General features: G+C 33.0%; 1 protein-coding gene across 1 annotated transcript; it reads left to right on the top strand.

The window, feature by feature from the left end:
- The first annotated feature begins 236 nt into the window (after positions 1–236).
- Positions 237–14471, top strand: LOC123534264 (uncharacterized). The gene is made up of 13 exons (XM_053519605.1): positions 237–293; positions 405–458; positions 725–799; positions 1837–1896; positions 2156–2275; positions 2490–2627; positions 2965–3083; positions 4571–4741; positions 5529–5699; positions 6113–6274; positions 12053–12225; positions 12810–12957; positions 14008–14471. Exons 1-8 carry the CDS (start codon positions 284–286, stop codon positions 4727–4729), a joined length of 735 nt encoding a protein of 244 aa, XP_053375580.1. The 5' UTR covers positions 237–283; the 3' UTR covers positions 4730–4741; positions 5529–5699; positions 6113–6274; positions 12053–12225; positions 12810–12957; positions 14008–14471.
- The last annotated feature ends 9670 nt before the right edge of the window (positions 14472–24141 follow it).

The following is a 24141-nucleotide window of genomic DNA, read 5'->3' as shown; positions in this document are numbered from 1 at the left end:
TTTTTGGGTGTGACTAAATTATAATTACATACGAACGTCAAGACCTGCAACTAACCACGTGTATTCTTATCTAACGACCGACCTATAATCAAGTACTGCCCTATGCTTGTCTCAGTGCTAAACTATTGTAACCGCCTATATTTAAGAAAAGAGTTTGTGGTTTTCAACAAAGGCAGTGATATCTCTACTTTGCACTTAAATGTGGGCTATTTTTGAATTATCTATATATGAAGCATGCACGCATCATGTACAAATTTGAACACGAAATATCGCCGTCTGAATTATGACTTTAGGTAGGAAAAGCTATCATTCTATTGAAAGAATATTGGATATTTTATGCATAAATTATATAGATAATTCAGTAAAACATTCAAACTCTTTATTGAAATACAATTCTGTTTCAGATTATGTATACCTTGAAGTCATTGTAGCAGTGGTATTTCTACCATTGTTTGCACGTAAGTACCATGTAGTAAACTGGAATAATGGTTAGTGATACTAATTGTTAGTTTCAATATTGCCGAGAAAAATATTTAACTGTGTTTTAAAAGAATATTCAAATGACTGATCTAAGTAATGTTATCTTAACATAATTATAATAACTTCTTGATTAATATATGTAACGTTAACCTCGGGATGGATCACTAATGTTAGAAAACATGATTCAGTTATGGGAATGTTTTTTTGTTTTGTTCTATATTGATTTTATAAATTCCTTTAACAGGAGGTTTCTTATTGAATGGCAATATTACAACAAATTCACCAGATTTTCAACGGAATCCGACAGTAGCAGCTGTAGGTATGCGAGACATGTTTTCTCTGACTCTTTGTTGATGTTTTGATGCCCAAACATGCTACTAAACTCCGTTTTATAAAAGTGTATAGAGCTTTATTCAAATTTTAAATAAGAAAGAATTAAATAATGTATTTGAGTAAATCTAAAAGTTAAATTTTTTATTACTTAGGCAATTTTATTTAAGAAATAATTTATAGCAAAAGTGTGTTTTAACACTTATTTATGCACGATGGGCGGTAATACGTCGAGCGTAATAATTTCACGAGGTTAAAGCCCGAATGAAATTATATGTACGACGTATTACCGCCCGAGTGTATTAATAGTGTTAAAATACTGTTTTGGTATAAATTATTTCGATTCTAATATACCCTTAATCTAAAACAGTAAATAGAATATAGAAGCGCTCTTTCTTGGTCGCAACAAAAACATTGACGTCACCGCACGTTAACGTGACGTCATTCTAGCGTAAGGGTGTTTTAAAAGAGAAGAGCATATTAGAATGTTACATATTGAAAGTTGTACTTCGTGTTTTTGTATCATTTAAAAAATAATCCATACGTCCCTATCAGTCAATAAAAAAGACAGGAGTCAAAATGCGTAATAATTCTCGCAATTGTGTATCATTATTTTAGCAAAATTTTAATTTCCCGATGCGAGAATTAAAAAAGACATGCGAAAATTAAGACGATAATTATCGACTCAACCTTGCGAGGATTGTTAAATCTCGAATGTCTAAATGTTTTTGGACAAAGCGACAATGCGTTGGTGAAGAGAGAATTAAAATGGCACGGACATGATTCCGTAGGTTGGTAACATCTTTCATACAATAAAGAAATAATGAAACAATAGCATTGATGGTGAACAGTGTCTAGGGTAGATCAATCCTAACAATGATGTAACAATATATATAAAGTTACATCCTCATGTGTGCTGAATATAAATGTCCGCCATTTACAAAATACTATAAAAATATAGTTCGTAGTTCTGTTGCATTATGAATCAACTGGTTGAATCCCAACAAGTTTACTGCCTATTTTCAGCTCCTACGAAGAATGTGCCAGTGACATTGTACGTAAATATTTCGTCTACATCATCACTTGGTAAGTAAATCATTCATAAATGCATGACAAAATGCTAAGTAAATTTTATGCTTAGAGTTAATTGATTTAAGATTTATGAATATTTTGCCGTTTAATCATGAGCAATTTTATTTACTCAGTTGCCATATCTGATTGACGGATCATATAATATATAAATGACAAAATATGACGTACTTCTCAATCGTTTAGTTTCCTATTAGTTTGAATATAATTGGTTTCGGGAAGAATGTAAAATTAATGTAGTTTATTTTTGTTCAAGTATGTGAAGATACAATAGATACGTGCAGTCAGTATGGAAGAACACCATGTACCGAGAAGACCTACGAGGCCTGGGCAAAATCACACTGTGCTCTATACTGTGGATTATGCACACCACCAAGTATATCTAGAATATTATTTATGACAGAATCATCCGGTTTTCCAAAGACAGTTTTATCTTATATAACTAAAACTTAATACATTTTCTAGGATTTAAGATGAAATGCCTTTTGTTTTTTTTTTTGAGATCATATTACCTTTGAAAGAAAATGTTTTGACTTATTAAGTATTTATACTACAATGAGTTAAAATAACTTTCACATATATGTACATAGTTTCAGCGAACCAACTTTGTGAAAATAAACTATCAAACTGTGCCGAATTTGATTCTGGCAATCTTTGTACTGATGATAGATATTACACGTGGGCGTATGACAACTGCAAAGGATATTGCAAATTTGATATCTGTAATGGTAAGGTTGATACTGCATCCCATTCCGTATTTTTGTATCGTCAATGGTAAATCCTGTATGGTAAATCCTGTATTTATAACAGTAAGTGTGATATCTGTAATCATAAATTTGATATCTGTAATGACGTCTTTAAAAATATAATTCATTCCATAAGTGCTTACCTCACAACTGTTGACTTATCTTGAAGAGTGTCTATCTATATAATGCTGAATGTACGTTTTGAAGATATCGGGAAAATAAGCAGGTCTTAACAATTAAATGAAGTCTGTATGAAAATTGTACTCGTACTGTTACTTCGATGCATTGGACTAAAACGATGAAAATATTATTGTTACAGATAGCTGGTGTGACGACAGTAAAGGTGTAAATTGCCCACTTCTTGACTCGGCAATCAACCTTTGCTCATTCCAAAAGCTAAAAGCATCTGTAGAAAGTACTGCAATCTTTGTAATGTCAGTAAGTTGATTATTTAATTCTATCTAATATTTTTTTCGATATAATGTCTACAGTTGCAGACTAATCGAGCTTCGTAGGTCACTAGAAATGTCCAAGGAATTCAAAGGTGAAATTAGGCTCCCTTGATATTTTCATTTCCATAAAAATGTGGGATACACTTCTCTTAAAATTCTTAAACTGAATGCTTTTCTCTAAAATGTATATAAATGACCCGCCTAAACATACTTTCATGGGTCCATTTATTCGCCAACGACATCTCTGTCAATAACTCCTCCAAGGAAAGGATCATATGGCTAGATCTTGACATGTTAAAACTTTGGGAAATCAAATGGGCATGTAATTTACACCTCAAAATTCACCGTGTGCTAAATAGTATAAAGACAAAGGACCCATTTAAAGACATTTCCAAGAATTCTTCTCTGCAGACTGGAATTTTTAACATTTCACATATATCTACTGCAATATTTACTCGGGTATGTCATCATATTCGTTTTAAGGTGAAGACAGAATAAATGAATGACTAATTTAAAATTGGTACCTAAATATGAGAACCAAGAACTGAAACAGCTATGAATTAAATTCCATTAAAATTAAACATATTGATAAAATTAATTAAGTATTAAGTTTGGAAAATTTTCAAAAAGTAAATTGCATTGAAAATACTCCAAAATGCACAATATGTAGCACAAACAAAAGCCCTATCTTTACCTCTCTATGAGGAGTCTGCTTTGTGTTGCCACTTTATTCAAGGCTCTTACTTATTTTGTAAATAAGCCTTGCAGCAGACTCTTACTGATCCTGTCTCCCTTTTACATGTTTTTATTAAATGTTTTTGTCATTATTTGTCTTTTTATATTATAAACTGACAGAAGCAGTGGTATTTCTTTACTGTTGTAGTGTATCGTCCTTGATTTGTTGCTGTGTCGTTTGTTCAGTTTCGTGTGATAATGGGGAAGGAACCAGACCTGGTAAAAGTAACACGAAAACCAGCCTAGTTTGAAATGTTTTATAATAAAGTTTTAGGTATATGTAACTGTCACGTATATTTGTATCATTCTCCTTCTTCCGTCATAACAAATCAAATGTCTAACACTAACACACCTATCTTTTTAATATTTTTTTTTGTTGCATAAAATAGGATGTTCTTTTGGTTTACATCTAAACAAGAATTGGAGAAAGTTCGCGGAAAGGGGTATCTCAATCTGTAGAAAAATCGTACCTAACTATGTTTATATCTTCTTCAACATAAATTTATTTTCTAAATTTTTTATATCAAACATCGTTGTGGTTTTTGCAAAAGCCATAGAACTGGAGTAATTAAAATAAAAAGTATTGATAATTGAGTAATTTACCAAGTACAAAATAGAAAACATTTGAATGACACAAACTTACTTCATAGAAGAATTTAGAACTGCACTGTCTTTTGTCATGGCGTTGTATTGCGCATGCATGTTAACAACAAATATCAACATGAATGCTTTTCCCAGCTGACGGAAAGTGGTGTTCATGGGGTCCTTGGAACAACTGTGATGTCACATGCGGGAATGGAACGCAAGTACGAACAAGACAATGCGCTTGTCCGAAGCCTCAAAATGGAGGCATCGATTGTGTTTGAGACATTGAAAAGACAACAACATGTTCACTAAACCGCTGTCCAGGTTGGAAAAATGCTTATTCTATTATATATTTTCTTTGTGAACAAACTTACATCTGCTTTTTCTTTTATAAATATTGTTTAATTGACATTAAAATTCCTGCGTTTTTTCTATTATTATAATTACGTTCATGTTTTCCTGCATTTTGTCCATAAAATCAAAGGACATGGGTCACTTAAGCGTATTATTACTAAACCAACACAACTCGGAAAAAGATCAGATTGATTACACATGTAATTGAAAAATATGCACTGTTTGCTACCAATATTTAACTTTTTTTCAAACAGAATTATTATTTTGTGGAAAACATGTCTTTGAACAGACTGGCTTTATTTACAATTTTGACATGTTTTTCTATTGCGCAATACTAAAAATTGGGTTGGAATGTGCGGGTATTTTTAATCATAGGCAAATACTTTAAAAACAATGAAACAGGCCTATATATCTTATTTCACTTTAGTATAGACGTATGCTAGTTTTATAATTGTGATAGGTTTCATTAAAATTCAAACTGTAGAAATCTATCTGCAAAAATGTCATCAAAAGTGTGATTTCCCCATAGACTGCCATTATGAAACCTGTGTGAAGTCAAGTTATTTTTAAAAATCAATCTAGCAAAACATCAAGCATACGACCCCATTATTTATTTGCTAAGTTAAGTCAGAAGTTTTTAAATATCAGGGTTTAATGGAATTGTACATTGTAGAAATATATTGATCCGAACGTGCAGAACTACCTTAAGTTATTGGTTCTTCTCAAATATTAAAAGTTTGACTTTGCAATTTAAAAGTGCAGGGTGGTTGGAGCACGTGGTCTGACTGGGGTACCTGCAGTACATCTTGTGGGATAGGATTAAGAAGACGAGACAGGCACTGTAATAATCCATACCCATCATTGTTTGGAGACCACTGTTTCGGTGAAAACATAAACTATGATGTTTGTGCGGATCATATGTGCACAAGTAAATAACTTTGTCCTAAACCATGTTAAGTATTTTATGAAAAAGTTCGTAGAAGAAAATAATGAGGGCAGTTTTAGAGTTATTTTAAACTCGACTGCTTGCTACAAAACCGAAATGGTTCAGAAAGCGTAGGGCAAAGACAAAATGTGGATGCAACATGCATTTATAAAAAAAAAATACATTCCAGATACCCATCAAAGTATTTCGTAATCGTTGAAAATAGCCTTTCACTATTACTATATCGACCTTGCATGTTCATCTTGTAATTTTCACAGAGTTTTCTACTTTTCACAATTTTATACTATGTTTTAGTATTCTTCTGTGGAATCTTAGCTAAAGATCTCACAGTAAGTTTATCAAATATAATTTCACAAGAATGCGATCATGTTTAAAATCTATACTGTATGTGCCAGGCGGTAAATGGACAGAATGGGGAGAATGGGATGCCTGTAGTATGACTTGTGGCGTCGGTCTGAGAAGAAGAGAACGTAACTGCACTGTGTCAAGTTTACTTCTTCAAACATGCGCAGGAGATTCGTTTGAAATTGAAATATGTCCTACAATTGATTGCCCAGGTAACTGTATCTTGAACAGTGTCACTGCGTTTATTCATGTTAATTTCCCGTGAGAGTATCAATTCAAAACAAATAAGTTTGTTTTTTCCTTATTTTTATTGAAGTGTTACGTAAATATTACATATTTAGTAAAGGTTGTACAGTGGTAAAAAAAAAACCTATATAATTTATACAGACTAATGAAAACTTCTGAGAGTTGTAGTGCATAGCCAGGCCAATTTTGAATAAGAATTACTCACCTTATGTTCTAAATGACCTTTGAACAACACAAAATACCAAGAAAAGTAGGTGTCATGTATCTTCTGACATGATACCACTACGGAACTTCTTCAAAAATGACAGCTGAAATATGGAGAGGGATACATATGTAATTTGGTTTGTTTACATTTTTATATATTCCAAAAATCTACTTGCAAATGATAACAAATTGTCAGGCATAGATCCACAATAAAATAAAAACAGAGAATGGCTTACATAAAACATGAAAATTCATCAAAGTTTACTGGTAAAGAAAGATTTCTTTTTTCTGCCATTATCTGAGCCCGGTTGTGGTGCTTGATTCGCTATTTACTACTAATGTTCCTAAATGGACGTATCGCTTTAGTTTATACAGTATTTATTGATACAGCATGTACATAAATCACATGTGGAATGGGCTGATATAACTCTTGGCCCAATTCATTTGTATATGTTACTTTTGTGATCATATTATTGTATATATGCTTAATAACAAATACAATAAAATACTTTTAAATTTAAATAAACCACTAGCATACAGTCACTATAACTTACTCATTTCCTTGTAATAAATGTAAGGTGTAAAAAGTATGGTTTTTGCCTAGTTATTTATAAGTTTAAACTCGATCTATAGATTTTCTGGTTGATGAAATTAGAAATTACTAAAGAAATAAAATTAGGAATTTAAAGAAATTGGATATATAGGCGTATAGGTTAAAAGCCAATGTGAGAATAATATTAGAATATAATATCAAAATCCATCCACTTTTCTTAATTATTAAATTACGTTGATCCTATACTTCATGCTCTGTGGGAGCTACTTACCCAACCGACGCAAAAGTGAATCTTGTTTTGATTTTTCATCGATTAGCTGTCTTCTAACGAGTTATTTGAAATAATCTATCTCTAGGTCCGCGACTAGGCGGAGTTATGACGTCAACAAAATAGAGGTAATTTCAACAGGTTCAGTGTAGTTAATATCAGTAATATGCTTGTTGTTATTTTTACAGAAGATGATATTTTGATTTTTCTTAACTGCTAGCATAAAGAAAAATATAATGTTAAATGTTTGAAACAATTTTAAAGAAAAAGTTTCACTTCTAAATAGAAATATACTAATAAAGTAAATACAATTATCGGTTTAACAAAGGAAAACTATCATTCTTGGTAGGAAAAAATATGGTAAATATTTACTTAATTATTAATAATAAATAAATTTCAGAAAAGAAAAACACATTCAGTATAATTTGGCTATTATCCTACAATACCATTATGTGAAATTGCAAAAATATGTGACATCTCCAGCAAAAGGAGAAAATTTTCAGGAGAAAAAATTCAGTTAATCTCAGGGGTAACATGCAGTTACGGACTGTTTTGTGCTTCTGATATGAGTCTTGAGCCCAAAAATTATTCAATCAAGAGCTGTTAAATTCTTGTCTTACGACACAGCTTTTATCAATACTTATTTACAAGCTCCGTCTCGAAGTCACAGATCAATACCATAGTAATAAAACTGTCTTGATGTCTCGAACACTCAGACAGAAATCGAATATAAATTCCAAAAATGCAGCCCCTACTCCGCACACACACACTTCTCCCCTGCCATCCCAAATAAAATCATACAAAAGTGTTTGTATAGGTGTGCAATGGTTGATATGTACACAAAATGTATAGACAGTAAAACCAGCAGACAACGGAACAAAATGCGACACCGCAGTGTAACCGTCTGTTGCAAATATTCAGCGTGAGCCAACTGGCACCAGATCAGAAAGAAAATGCCTCCGTACGTGTTATACTCTACCCCTAGGTATTCTATAAGAACCATGGTCATGAACGGGAAAATATACTAACACATTTCAATCGCGTATTTCATACCTAAAACACGCAGTTCAGTAAATGTGTACTATTGATATTAAACAAGCGATAATTTATCTTCCATCGTGCACCAGTCACATTGTCTCAATATTCCATATTGCAGAGATGCTCCATATATTTTATGTTTTTGTCAACGTTACAGAAAAAACTTGCGTGAACTCCCCTAATGAACATCCGGTCTAGAGGTCACGGCAGTGTGCACATGTTAAACGAAATGTAAACAAACAAAAACAGAATGCAATATATTCACAGTTTTACGATAAGACTCGACATGATGAATGGAATTCATCTTCTATATGATTTTGAACTTGAAATCATACATTGGTATACATCTATTTTGTTTATTTAATTCATTTTGCACATTTATGCTGCATATAAACATTTTAGCGTACACGTGTAGTAAAATGACGACTGACATACATCTTCACATCAGCCAATCAGAGTGTGTCTGTAATCTAGAACGGAACTTCACCAGGAGAGTTCAAGCAAGTTTTTTGTGTACCTTGAAAAAACTGTAAACTACACGTTGTTTTTCTAAGATAAGAAGTATTGAAGAAATGTGACCGGTACACAACGGAAAATAAATTACCGCTTGTTTAATATCAATAGTACACATTTACTGAACTGCGTGTTTTAGGTATGAAATACGCGATTGAAATGGGTTAGTATATTTTCCCGTTCACGACCGTGGTTCTTATAGAATACCTAGGGGTAGGGTATAACACGTACGGAGGCATTTTCTTTCTGATCTGGTGCCAGTGCGTGAGCCCTCAGTCTTCGTTCCATCAAGTACCAAGGACACATAAACCTATGAATAAATGTTATGCTCACTAGCTATATCCATTAGACACGTAGTGGTAACATAGATATGAAATGTTAACACACAAAATGCTCATGTACATACGGATAAAAACATTATGAACCAAACTTGCATGTACTCAGTGCCTTGGCAGAAGGTACAGCACCAAAAAAAAAAATTGATAAATGCCCTTGCATTGGAACTACATGATTCATAAGGAGTGCTATGTTATATTAGTTTGGTGCTGTGGAAACCAAGTTTGAAGTTAGAAGCAAACGTTTTTATTGCGAAAAGTTTTAATTTCGACTTAGGTTTTCGTATGTCATACGGTTAACTTTTCCTCTAGGAGTAAATAGTTTAATATAGTATAGTTTTCTGTTATTGCCTTTGTGTGATAAATGATTATAAAAATGATATACTATTGCTAGCAAATGTGTGCATTTTATATAGCATTATTTCAAGTGATTTTGTGCCCAGGAACGCATATTTGTTTTGCAATGTATGTTAGTGTCACTTCTTTAAAAAATACCTGTGTGGCTCTGGTGGAAATAGTGCATATTAGTGAATTGAAATACATATAGGTTTTATTACACGGTTGAAGAACATAGGTATTAACTAGACAGTTTATATGTCGGGTATGGTTTTGAGCAAGTCAGTCATTTGGTGATTAGTGTACAAATACACATTCACTTGCATGTGTTAGCACCTGTCTCCTCAAACAGATATTATATAGTTTTAACATTTCTCTAAGCAGGCGAAGCTAATAAAAGCAGTATTCCAAATGCGTCTCCTTAAATCCTGTGATAATGACGTCGGAAAACGTGCATATGACCGGAAGCTACACATTGAAATTGTCCGTTCTGATGAGACGTTTGAGTGTTTTCTATTTCAACAGCCGCCGTTAGTTGGCTTGATGATTTATCGTTACAGCGCTGGATCAAGTTAATCCATGCGAAAGAAAGAGAATAAGAATTGTAGATATAAGGAAGAAATTGTTGTACACATTGGACTTTTTAAAGTACGTATGTATTTCGCCACTTTAAACAGTCAAATGATATTTAAATAACCACAATTTATTGAAAACAGTCATTTTACTTGATACACAGGAACAATCTTGAACATAAGTATGGCCAAATAGGTAGCCCCTTAAAGCAAACCGTTACCATCCAGTAAATTTCAAAATGCTATTGCAATGCTTCGTAAAATTAGTGCGTTTATAGAAATAACTAAAATAAGATACCAAAATCCCTCTAAGCAAATCTCATTCTCAATCTGTCATTAAACAAAATTAGGCTGACTTTGTTGCGTTTTCCTTCTTTTCATAAAATAATGCACTTTAAATGATATTTTAGTAAATTTATGCCCTTATATTGAAGTTGCGTCCCGTTAATTAACTTGGCAAAATTGGAATAACATTTGAATGTCTTCGTCAATAAAAACAAAGTCAATGCGCCACTGTATTGTTACTTTTATGTTCATGCATATAGTACCAAATATACTGAAGTTCACTGCCAACAGATATGCTTAGGGTGTAATAGTAATAAATCTAAATAGAAATTTAAACTACTGAAATGAAAATTTAACATTAATCTAATTGTGTACGATCGAAATATACAACAATAGTTTACACTGATTTTCAGAAGTATAATGTAGTTGGTGGGTACGGAAAAAGACCTCTGTTTAACACTTGAGACAAATTAAAACATTGAAAATTATGAAAAATGACATTTTAAGTCGTAAATCTTTATGGAACATTTTTTTTCGAGCTGCACTTATTTTTGCTATACGCTATTATTTACAATAACTCATTTTTGGCTTTTTGTTGAATTTGTCCCTTTTGTTGATGTTGTATAAACATTTAGATCTACCTTTTAACAACAACAATATATAAATAATTATATATAAATAAAATAAGTAAAGATAAAAAGGAAAACCTTCAATTAAATGTAAAGGATGAATGATTTATTTGTATGTTTGTAGAATGTTAAACTTACCATGGTAAATGCAGGTTTTATTTATAATACCGTAATAAATATATTTTATGAAAATATATTTAATATTATATTACACGGTACATCATACTACAGCAAAGATTACGGGAAAAGTTTGGTTTAGCTGCTTAAATGCGAACAATTACTTTGGCAGTTCTTTTCATTTGAGAAGGCCTTATATGTGCTTTACAACTGCATTGTAAATATTTTATTGACTTTTCGATAAAAGAATAATGAAGAGACCATTTCTAGTATGAATAGTTATACCTTATAGTAATAGTGTCATTTCTGAAAAAGTGCTGTACTACGCAGGAATATCAACACCGATAAACGCCTGACGCGAAACAAGATGGAATCGTGTCCGTCTGACTACTTTCCTTTTTATACTCGGATAATAAGTATAGAATAAAAGCTTTATTTAAACTTGTACTGTACAATACGGGATATGTTTGGACTCATAGACATTCGAAAAACATATTGGACTCGCAAATTGGCTCTTCCATTATTTTAACTCGAATGGATACTCGCCGTATTGTACAAAACAATGTTAGATAACGTAATATAATTGCACGTAGGATTTAAAAAGGAAGTGGCAAGTTCCAAGAACACTGTCCTTCTAGAGGCTGCTAGAGCAAAAGTTACAAATACATTTAAATGACTACGTCCCATGAACCACCTGACAGCTCTTCATCAAACTTGGTCTTTAGCATTATTGCAAGGTCTACTCCAAAATATCTTAAAATGGGTTAGTTGGTCTTAAGACTGTAACTCGTTAATCTTTGACATATAAAATGTCTGAGGATCTCTCCAGTACACTTGTAAGAATATATCTAATCATCTAAGATGACAAAATGGTTAAATTTCATTTTGTGTCAGGGATGGTGGACACATATACACTGGTTCACATTTTGGACAAGGAACATTGCCTATACTTTTGGACGACGTAGTGTGTTCCGGCTCGGAGATGAGCCTTGAGGACTGTTCTCATCGTTCTTGGGGCACAAGCAACTGTGGTATCGGCGACGAAGTTGGAGTTTCGTGTATACTAAGTAAAATATTTAATGACATTTTTTCACATTTTATTAAATTTATACCACGAATAATCATCAATCAGTTTTATCTAAACAATAGCAGTAAATAGGTTTTGTATTTTGTGTTTATAAATTTTTTACCTTGGATTACTAATATGCCGTATTTCTAAATAAAGTGAAATGTTGTACATTATATCATATAGAAACTACTAGATTTAATACTGGCTATGTGCAAGATTTGCATGTTATTTCTTTTCAATGGTCTAACTGAAACCTTAATTATTGTAGCTTGAATTGGAAAACGTGTCTTTTGCTAGTAGGTTTCTAGAATGTTGAAAATGATTTATTTTTGCAATAGGATCAGCAATGAATTTAGCAAAAGTCACGTGTCAATAATTTTCAGAAGTTGTATAAGCCTTATTCGACAATTTGAAATGTTCATTGAATTTTATTATACTTGACGTTAACAACATGTTAAGGCTTTGTTTTTCAATAACGCTGTGAGAATAATTGAATAAATAAAAAATATACTCAATGCTCCTATCCAATATTGGACGATTTAGATTTTAACGACCTAGGTATTTTTCATTTTTATTTAAAAGATCTGCACATCCGTCTTGTTGGAGGAAGCACTTCCCATAGAGGACGCGTGGAGGTGACTATCGACGGTAGTCATTGGGGTATAGTGTGTGACGATAGATTTAATAACAACGCCGCTAAAGTTGTGTGCAGAATGTTAGGCTATCCAACGTATGTTGATATTTACACTTTTGTACACGTTAATACACATGGTGATTCCTACATTTAGAAGTAAAATATGTACTCATGTTTACAGCTTTAGATCACGGGCTGTTTTAAGTTTATGTATTGCCAACTTCAAGGACATGTTGTATTTTTGTTTTAATTCTCGACAGACAATTTAAAGATTTTTCGGGACGGAAATGTCTCCTTTTTAAGCTTTCGAAACCTCAATTTCTATTATGAAAAATATGAATTTTAATTGGAATATCTATTACTAAAGAAATTATCTTTTTTTTCGGCATCTAAACCGATTTTAGCTTTGGTTATCACCTAATTCTCCGTATTTAAAGAAATACAGTCAGGAAATATGTATATTTTATTGCTCATTAATTTTGCCACGATTTGATGGCACCATTATATCTGTAATACGTCAACACGTCATGTATTGTAATTAGATCTATTTATATGAAATTGTAGTGATGCACATAGAACATGATCATGCAAACGTTTAAGACTTTTTTCTGCATAACTTTGTATTGAATTATATTTTAACAAGAATCGCGGTTCGTCACAGGTCTACGCGTATTTAATGTAATAATTGAAAAAAAAAATGAAAAGGTACATTTATAGCGGTAAGATAGAGAAGTTTTGGAACAATCAGAAATTCTGTCAAAAATGAGACACTTTGGAAGCGACGGTTGAACCTAGGAATGCTGTATGCGGATTTGTTACGACATTTTGTATGCAATATTTTATATTTTAGTTTTTTAAAAACTAACGATCTCTTTTTTGGAAAGGGAAAATCCCTTCAATACAACGGAGACTTTCATGCCTAACAGATGATCAAGTTAGATTTATATTGAAAATATAAACAAGCACGTATGCAGTCGACACACCCTTACATATGGGATATAAAAAATATTGCTATTTTTATTTGCTGTCCAAAAGAAAATGCTGTAACCGTATTGTAGGTCAGGGCAAACAAGCTGAACATGCATTCAGTCATTCCAGAAGTATTATATGTACCTTAATATGATATTTCAACTTTATTACTTTCAGTTCAAATGCACGATATAACACCAGTGTCAGTCGAGGCACTGGACCAGTATTCCTTGATGAAGTAAATTGTACTGGGTCAGAAACATCCTTGCTCTTGTGTAAACACAACAGATGGGGTGATGATGATTGCCACCACGATGAAGATGTCGGGGTTGTGTGTGCTTAGAAATGGGAATATAATATCAACTCTATAACACTTTCAATTATTTCTTATCTATCAAAATAATATTTGTAGAATATTGCTTGCTTAAATATTTTGTTGTTATTAATATGGCCAACATTTACATTTACGCATGTCAATATGCAGTACTTTAAATTGAAATTATGCTTTACTGACTTTTTCATACAAAACAGAAACAAATCAAGTCATTATATAGCTAGCCAGATGACATTGAGATCGCTAGTAAGGTATTCGATGATTTTATTTCCGTAAATGGTACAAATAAAATGTTTGTGAAACGCCTGTGTAAAATATTTCCATCTTTATCTCACACTGTTCAGTTCAAGCTCATTCTAGTCCAATTTAAACACTGCGTGCTTATTTCATGTCATAGATAATATTTTTCTTGCCCATAAGAGTCATAACATTGCAGGTTTGTGGCTGATTTTGATAATCATCTTTCTTGGTAGGACCACGTGGTTTTTCATTTGTTTAACGTCACACCGACACAATTACAGGGCGCAACCCCAGGTGCCCCTCCGGGTAATATTTCAGGCGTGGGCGGGCACAATGGTTAGTTTCCGGATGCCTTCCACACATCAAAGAACTCTTTACCCCAAGTGAGGTTTCGAACCAACAACAGTGACGGACAAGTGATTCGAAGTCCCTCACCTTAACCGCTCGGCAACGGAGGCCCATCCCCTCTAACCCCACTTTTGTTTTTGTTATCAAATCAACTGCGAAAATTATGTTTCAAAACATCGAAGTTTTTAGAGTCTGTTTTGCTCCTATCAGCATGGACATGATCTAAATAGTCTTAGATAGAGATTTACTTGTGTCATCCGTAACTTTATCATTATCATCATATCTTTTATGACAAAATTGAACCGTACATTGGTTCTTCATATGTTCAAGGACCCGAAATCTAATACCATTATTCAAATATCTAATATTTAAACTTTGCAACAAGTGGCATACAGCATTTAAAAGTGCAGAACACAGTACCTATCTTTCAATCCATGAAGTGTCGTAATGACCCTCTGCCTAGTGTTTGTCAAATGAATAGGGCACAGAGAAAACGAAATATTGCGGGCCGAGGCGATCTTAAGTTACTGTTGCATTGAATAGTACGTGAACATATTTTGTAAATGTTTTGATTTTTATAATATCCATTCTTTATTGAATATAGAGGTGCCGGTATAAAGTAGAACCTAAAACTTTATACTTACATTATGACATGATATCAAATAAGTTTTCTTTTGAAGTCTCAGGTTTGTGAGAGAAAAATAAATGTTGTCTAAGACATCCGTTTTTTTCTGAGAAAGACCGCTAAGCCTTCATTTCTCTCTTCTTCTTTTTTTTCAAATTCGGACATCTGATTTCATAAGGCTACAACAAATTATGTAAAAACTGAGGAAAATGAGCCTCTTTTTTTTCTGCTAAAAACATCTACTACGGACATATGTACATGTAATGTTAAATATGTAGATACAACCTACTATATATATTTTAAGACGAGATCATGATTTGTGTTGTAGTATAATTGTTTACAGGCCGTTTGTTAGGCAGAAATGTAAATTATCTTCTTTTTACAGATTTTATTTAACACGGTTTAACATTACCTAAATTTAAATAGATATAGCATCACAAACACATACAAATTTAAAAATAGCTTTATAACGATTACTTGTGGTATCTAAATATACATACATGCTAACTTGTTTATATTCTAAAACTTCAAATAACGCACGCTTTAAGTTATGATTTTTATTTAACGCCCATCATAAACGGCCACTTATTAATATTTATCACCCCCCCCCCCCGCCCTGTCCCATGCAAAGACGAGGGGGTGCATAATATTGTTTTGCTTATTGTTGGTTAATCGGTCCATCTGTCGCTTGTTCCGTAGATACTTTGGTTTCCGATAAATAACTAGACAATGCTTTATTCGACCTTCGTAGAATGATTGCATCTGGTCAGCAGATTATCTCTATCCTTTTGGGGGTTAGTAGATTTAAAGCCATGGTCACAATCACGTTGGATTTTTAAACTTCATAAGATGATTGCTAACGGTCAGTAGATAAAATATTCTGTTGTTGTTGTTTTTTAGTTATCATTTATCTTATTATTATTAAGTCAGTGGTAAAGGCCACTGTATTCTTGAAAGTAAAATTACACATAGCTACAGTTTTAGTGTTTATTTCAGTAAGTGTGTAAGCTTCCACACACATACACTTATTGCAATGACAGCCTCCTATGATTACTCAGATGGCTATACAATATGTAAAATTTATCGCAGATGACCATTACTGTCACGTATCTTTTTAATACCTTTTTGATACCATTGCTATTCTAACTTCAAATAATTTTGTTAAGGAAATTTTGTTTCAATTATTGTATTTTAGTATACAATGTCTGTATTTTACATTAAAGTGTTCTGTTTTGAGATTTCTGATGAGTTCTGAAAAATCAGGAAAAAAACAGAATGAATTTAAAACATTTTCCTAAAAATCGTTGAAAGGTGCTGCAGTTTGTTATGCCCCCGGCCATATAGCGATTGAACTGTCCGTTTGTCCGTTCGTACGAACCAGATTGCCTACAGCCCACACTAATGACACGATTTAGTCCTTTTGACAAGACCTGTACATAGATTACTTTGACCCTCATACATTTTGGTCCTACAGCCAACATAGATGACCCAATTTAGTTCATATTTACCCTCAATAAACCTTACGGCATGACCTACAAAACTGACCTATATATAGACGACCTTTACCTTCATTCGTCCGTATAAAGCAGATTGTCTACAAACCTCATTGATAAACCGATTTAGTTCATACTCTCATTCAACCATTCTTGTGGCAAGACCTACAAACTAACTTATATATAAATGATATTGACACTCATATGACCTTCACCTTCAAACTTAAAACCTTGATAAACAGCATCTTTGGTCATAATAATCATAACTTGCTTTTAGTCAAGATTGAAATTAAACTACCATGATGACCTTGACCTTCATTTGTCTGTACGAACCAGATTGCCTACATTTTACATTAATGATCTGGATTTAGTTCATACCCGCACTCAACAATTCTTGTGCTAACCTATAAATAGATGACCTTCACCTTCATCTGTCCGTGTAAAGCAGATTGCCTACAGCCCTCATTAATAAACAGATTTAGTAATACTCACATTCAACAATCGTTGTGGCAAGACAAACAAACTAACCTATATATAACTGACATTGACCCTCATATTACCTTCAACTTCAAACTTAAAACCTTAATAAACAAAAATTTTGGTCATAACTGGGTTCTAGTCAAAATTGAAATTAAACTATAAAGATGACCTTGACCTTCATCCGTCTTTAGGAACCGATTGCCTACAGCTTACATTAATGACCTGATTTAGTTCATGCTCACACTCAACAATTCTTGTGGCAAGACCTACAAACTAACCTACAAATAGATGACCTTGATCCTCATATGACCTTCAGCTTTAAACTTAAAACCTTAATAAACAATATTTTTGGTCCTACGGTCAACATTAATAGATGACCTTGACCTTCATATTATTTTCACCTGTAAACTTAATACCCGAAGAAACAACATTTTTGGTCGTACACCTGGGGACATGATTTTAATCTACGTTCATTTTGGTTGAACACTTGTTTTTAAATGTACTTTTCAAATTACTTATTAATGTAAATATCTTTCATGTGAAAATATAAAAACATTGAATTATTCAAAGGTCAATCTGAAAAACACAACAACATGTATAAGATTTTATTGCAATTATACTGTGTTAAAGGCAATATAAAAGTCTTAATTTTTGTAAGCGATTAAATCATGTATGACATCGTCTAACGAGAAGAAAACAACTCAAAATTATTTCTGAGATGACAGATAATGTGCATGGTGGTAAAATGATACACAGGGACCTCCATAACCAAGTGGTTAAGGTCGCTGACTTCAAATCACTTGCCCCTCACAGATGTGGGTCCGATCCTCACTCGAGGCGTTAAATTCTTCATGTGAGGAAGCAATCCAGCTGGCTTATGAAGGTCGGTGGCTCTACCCAGGTGCCCGCTCGTAATGAAATAATGCACGGAGGGGCACCTGGTGACTTCTTCCACAATGAAATGCTGGAATGTCGCCATATGCCCCATAAATGTGTTAGTGTGACAAACCAAAAAAGAATAAAATAAAATAATGCACGTGTTAGAGTAATTTTAATAGGGCATATGTGTTGTAGTCATGTAATGGTATTGTTTATCAAATCTATCTAAACTGTAGACTATGATGTATCATTGTCAAACCATGGAATCTCATGCAAATAGCTCTAGTCAAGGTGAATCATAAACATTATAGATGAATTTCAATATATTCCTTTAACTAACTGCATGTGGCGGTAGACATCTAGCCCAGGAACGTAAAGGTTGACTCCAGAAACAAAGGAAGCGTTAGACAGTTTTATTGTTTAAATCACCTTTTATTTAGTTCCATAATGTGATTTTTATAATCAATCAATAATAATTTCTAACTAGACAAATACTCATGACAGTAGTTACCTTGAATTTTGTAAAAGTAAATAAGTACTATATCAAACTATATTATGTTTTACTGAAACACTGCAAAATCAACGTAGTCTTCTTAATTTTACTTAAATATTTTCCAAGCTTCTTGATATATCATTAAGCTTGGGTCCTTTACATTTCATTCAATTTGAAATTTACGAATCTTACAATGGTTCACACACGTTTGACAATGGTTTGTTACAATACTCTCGGGTTTGATTGTCGGCATCAACGTTGTTGTTCTCATATCCGTATCCTAAAGTGTGTAACAGCTACTTGTTAAATCACAAACGTCCTTTTAATCACATATAACTCCTAGTTTTAACGTCTTGCTATGCCGTGATCCATCCATTTACTCGATTGAATAAGTTTAGATTTCAGCTACACTTAACATGCTATTTACAGTATCAAGCTGTTACTGCGAATTATATCCGGTCACCTATATTGTGTTTCATACCACACTGCTTTTGTAGTTATACAGGAGTACAAGTCCCTTTCTAATGAATTTTAATGTTTCCTCCAATATAGCTCGAAGTGTTGGCAAACCTTTCATTTCTTTTTGCCTCTCGTATGTTTGTTGTATGTCATCACTGACAGATTGTAGTTGACAGGAAACACGACGTTGTCTGAGTTTGTGTTGAATATTCACTTTTATATCAGCGTCAAATACCTCGTCGTTCATATCTGCCATGCTTATGTTTTTCTCTTCTAAGTCATGTTGTTAATAGTAATCTGTACTTTTTTAATACTCCATTCCTTCTGGTCGTGGTTTAAAGTATTTTTTCCCGTTTTCTAGCGATAGCTTTTAAACGTAAGAAGAAAACTGAGGAAAACACCTTTGGAAATCCTCTGATTATCTAACAACTCTCAAGCATGTTTTTCAGACCGTTTTAAGTATATGTTTATCTGTTACGTGATACAGCATTGGTATTCTTTAAATTACCATATCATATATCATAATGTTATTACTTGTTCGAATGTTATGAGTCATGTAAGTGTAAAGTGTTATCTGATAATGTATGAAAATAAAGTTAGGTCATCAAAACAATGAGGTGTTGACATAAAGTACATCGTACTATTTTCATATCGTCATGCTTAACTGTTTGATTTAGTTTAAAGCCTCTTTTGATGGCCTAGAAGCTAGAGGCCGTTAGAGGCGTTGCACATTTCAATTAAATTAAATAGCGACTGTAAATAGTTTGCTTGATTGCGTTCCATGCTTCTAACATGATATTCGTCTTGAAACACGCCACATGCACATAACAATATATGAATGGTATATCTGTAGGCATACTCAACATTCTTCTTGAGTACTTAAAACACACTGTCGCATTCAACAACTTACTGTAAAAGGTACATAATACTTCAAATTTTTATCTTAAAAAAAATGAAACAGCTTTCCAAATAGATGTGATGCGTAATTTCATGGTAAGAAAGAGCACTACATGAACTGTTTAAGTTAGAGCCATAAAGGGAGGTAATAAAAACAATAGCTTCTATAAAACATTAAAGTATATTCAGCAATATTCAAACCTTTGACAAATGTTAAAGAAGGTAATTATCTGAAATGGGATTTAACAAGAAATTAATGTATTTTATGTTGTGGCAGCCACATTTTAAACAAAGGCATTATGAGCCTTTAAGAAATGTTAATCAGACTCAAAATGACTTTTTTGCAAAGGCTGTCAGCTCGGATATTCATTGCAAATATATCGTATTATAGCAGGTAGCACAGACCTCAAATGATTTGGCTAATGTTACATTTTGATATGGAGACCATCCCATGAATATGTTTTAATATTTTAAAAACTTTATAAACCAAATGCTGAATTCTAGTGAGTTTTTTTACTATGATACCGGTATATAGACTAAGTTAGTCTCATTACTACTTCAACGAAACCAAAAACACAATTGTCTCAAAGTCGATGGGGAGGAGAGGCACGGTATATGCTGTCCCATATTGAAAGGATAACACCTCTGACACCAACTGCTCTTATGTCTATGTATATGATTAAGTGATTGTACTGTATGACTGTAACTTTTTTATCATAATAATTTCACTGGTCACATATATCGATTTCGTAAGTGGCAACTTAAACTGCATTTACTGAAAATTAATTATTATTAGGCGAATAGCTGGTCACTAGTTGATGATAACATAAGTACTCTTTAGTCTTGTACAGTTGTGTCCCCGTTGAGTGTAGCAACATGGATTTGATAAATCGTACTTGCAACCAAACTGATTCGGATACTTTCCCTTCGCTTTGATATCAGTTGTGAATAAAAGCGGAAGTGTGAGATAGTAATAAAAAATGTGCCTGAAACGTACAATTGCTGTTTATTTGCAATATACTACAGATTAATGGTATTTTTTTTGTATTCTTCCGTTACTAAGTATAAGCTTTTGGACACTTTATAATCCATACAAATTAACAAAAAAACACATTCTTATCCGCGAAAATGCAAGTGTTACGGTTTCGGTAGCATTAACAAAACGAATTTTTACAGAGAAACAGTTCCAGCTTCATGGCAATTTTTCCAAAAAGTTTAGAAGTTCTTTCATTTGTCAGAAGCGTAGCCTCTGTCTGTAAAATATGCAGAAAAAATACATAACGCACGCAGTGAACGATCGATACAGTTCATTAGAATAAGAAATGCACAACCGTCCAATTTCAATTTCGGGAAACGCGTGTATGTGTGAAATGAACTACCTATATTCTATGTTGGCAGAAATATAGAGGAGGTTAACATTTGCTCCTATGTTGAATGTGGTAATTGAAATCTACATCAACACCCCAACAATGCGGATTTTATGTGAAAAGGAAATAAAAGTTCAGTTAAGTGTAGATAGATCCGTATAACTAAGTTATTATGTAAAAATTATTCAATGATGTTAAGTCCTAAAATAAGAATTAAACCGAAACTGCGCAGCTTAATAAATGGGAGAGAAAATATTTACACAACCGGAAACTAACTATGATACCTGGATCAAACGTTAGGAAAAATCTCAAGTAGTTCGGACATGGATATGTGATGTTTTGTTGACTTGACTTTGATTTAACTTATATATGTTTCTGTAACCATGGAAGATTCAGATGTTGACGACGCTATTGAAGATGAAGTTCAGCCTCAGCATTTACACCGACGAGTTTCTAATCAGCTTAGAGTTATCAGTGATGATTTACAAACAAGTTATAAAAGAGATAAACAATTGTCTGATATACTTTTAGAGGACATTGTGAATCTCTTACTCAGACAAACAATTCTATTTCTGTGTGACTTTGTGGAATACATCAGGTGAAAGTAAAATCTTAACTTTTTGATAAATCTCATGTATCTCATTCTTTGATGTGATGATATTATGTAAATACACTTGGACAAAGAAAAGACTATATAATACATTGTTACAATGTCGTGTAATACCGTTTTGGAGAGGTTTTAGATAAAACGACGAGATACAGATGGTTCAATGCAATATGAAAGAAAAAGATATGACGACTTTAAGTATAAAAACCGGAAAGACTGTCATTAGAACATTATCACTGCGAAATCAGACGAAAATTCGAAACGGTTCAAAGTCTGACAATATGTTTGGATGTTATTTATATGGGTGCTGTTTCTGCTGGATAGTTCGAAACTTTTAATGTTTCTTTTATCTGACTGTTGATGCCAATGTGAGAGATGTTCAATCATTTTTCTGATATGAATGAACGTTTATGTGTGTATAGTGTTTCTACTTGTAAAACAAGGCCAACCGGTAATTAAAAGAGTCAATAAAACAGAACTAAATAGAGTGAAAGCTCGCGTTTTCGTAATTATAAATGTCCTGTTTTTGTGTGTGTGTGTGTGTGTGTGTTTTTTATTACTTTCAGAACTATTCAGTATCAAGTATTCATCTTAAATTAATAAATATAGTTTCATTATCATGACAGCTGTGTGTTTCTCCTTTGATCTTTTTTCACTCACCTGAACCAATGATTCAGTGTCAACGATCCGTCGTCCATCATTTTCTTTAAACGACTTCTTCTATTGGACTGTATCTAGATGTTTTGGTCCCATTAACATTTAGGGATCCTTTTAAAATTGAGCTACAATGCATAAAGTACTATTATGGAGCATTTGGTGCTTTTGTCCGGCTTGTCTATTTTAGACCTAAACTCCAGGACTTATCCGCTACCTTTAAGTCACTGAAGGGAATAAAATCAATCTGACCACCTCGGCCTTTATGCTTCACAATATTAACCGGAGAATACGTAAATACCCGATGTATATATATCCAAATTTTCCTATTGTTCATAAAATTCAAATGTAAACCGGTACGGAGCTAAAAATAAACCAGAGTGCGCTTAGTATATGTTATAGATCATTTATTGACTTTCTAATGCAATTAAGTTTGCCGAAACGATGCGCAGCATAGTGAAGCGTAGTGAAGGCAAAACTTAATTCATTAGAATGTCAATAAGTGTATCTATAACCGACTTATAGTTAAAACGCCCCTTTTCATCAATCAACATCTACGTCTCAAGTAGGGAATCCTTCTTTGAAATTACCTTAAATCTGTAGAAAGATATTTTTTTTAATTTGCACATTTGTACATAGTGACCTTTTACAATATCTTATTAAAAATCTGTTTCTGTTTTATTTTGCAAAGGTGACTTTGAGAAAAAAGTTTAAGACTTGAATTTGAATTTCCTTCGGAGGTGTGGCCAACATTGTTTGTACACAAAATCATGTGGATGTAATTATAAATACATAGTAGACGACTCACTTATCGAGTAGTTTGTTGAATACAATCTTATTAAATGAAAGTATAATATGCATGTTAAACTCATAATAATCTAACAGTTATAACTTAAAAATAAAACAAAGTAATAACCATGCGCAACATTTATATATAGTAAGCAAATGGGCGTTTTAACTATATGTCGGTTATAGATACACTTAATGACATTCTAATACATTAAGTTTTGCCTTCACTACGCTGTGCTCCGTTTCTAAATGATCTATAACCTATACATATAATTCATCTCAATTTCACTATTTCACTTTCAGTTTAGTACACAATAATTTGAAGATGCATCTAAAAGTTTCAGCCAGAGAGGGGAAAGTTAACGGCAAGGAGAGGCAGCCGGCACTTGATGCGGAGCCTGAATTCTACCGGGGATCTTTGTCCAGAATGAAGAGCACAGTGACGATGATGAAGTGACCGGATTTTATATATCCCAAAGTAGCAACCCATGAGGATCGTCTATAATGCAGCACGATATCGTATGTGCCTATTCTTGCATATCAGACGGGGATTTCCGGTACTTTTACCGGTGCTAGAAAAATCCATCCTACATCCTTGGGTGTAAGATGACTCTCGTTCTGTATATGATGTATTACGAACTACATA

Source organism: Mercenaria mercenaria, chromosome 12 (assembly GCF_021730395.1).
Source record: "Mercenaria mercenaria strain notata chromosome 12, MADL_Memer_1, whole genome shotgun sequence".
Taxonomy (NCBI): domain Eukaryota; kingdom Metazoa; phylum Mollusca; class Bivalvia; order Venerida; family Veneridae; genus Mercenaria; species Mercenaria mercenaria.
Note: the sequence above shows the minus strand (reverse complement) of the source record. Positions and strands in the feature narration are given on the sequence as shown.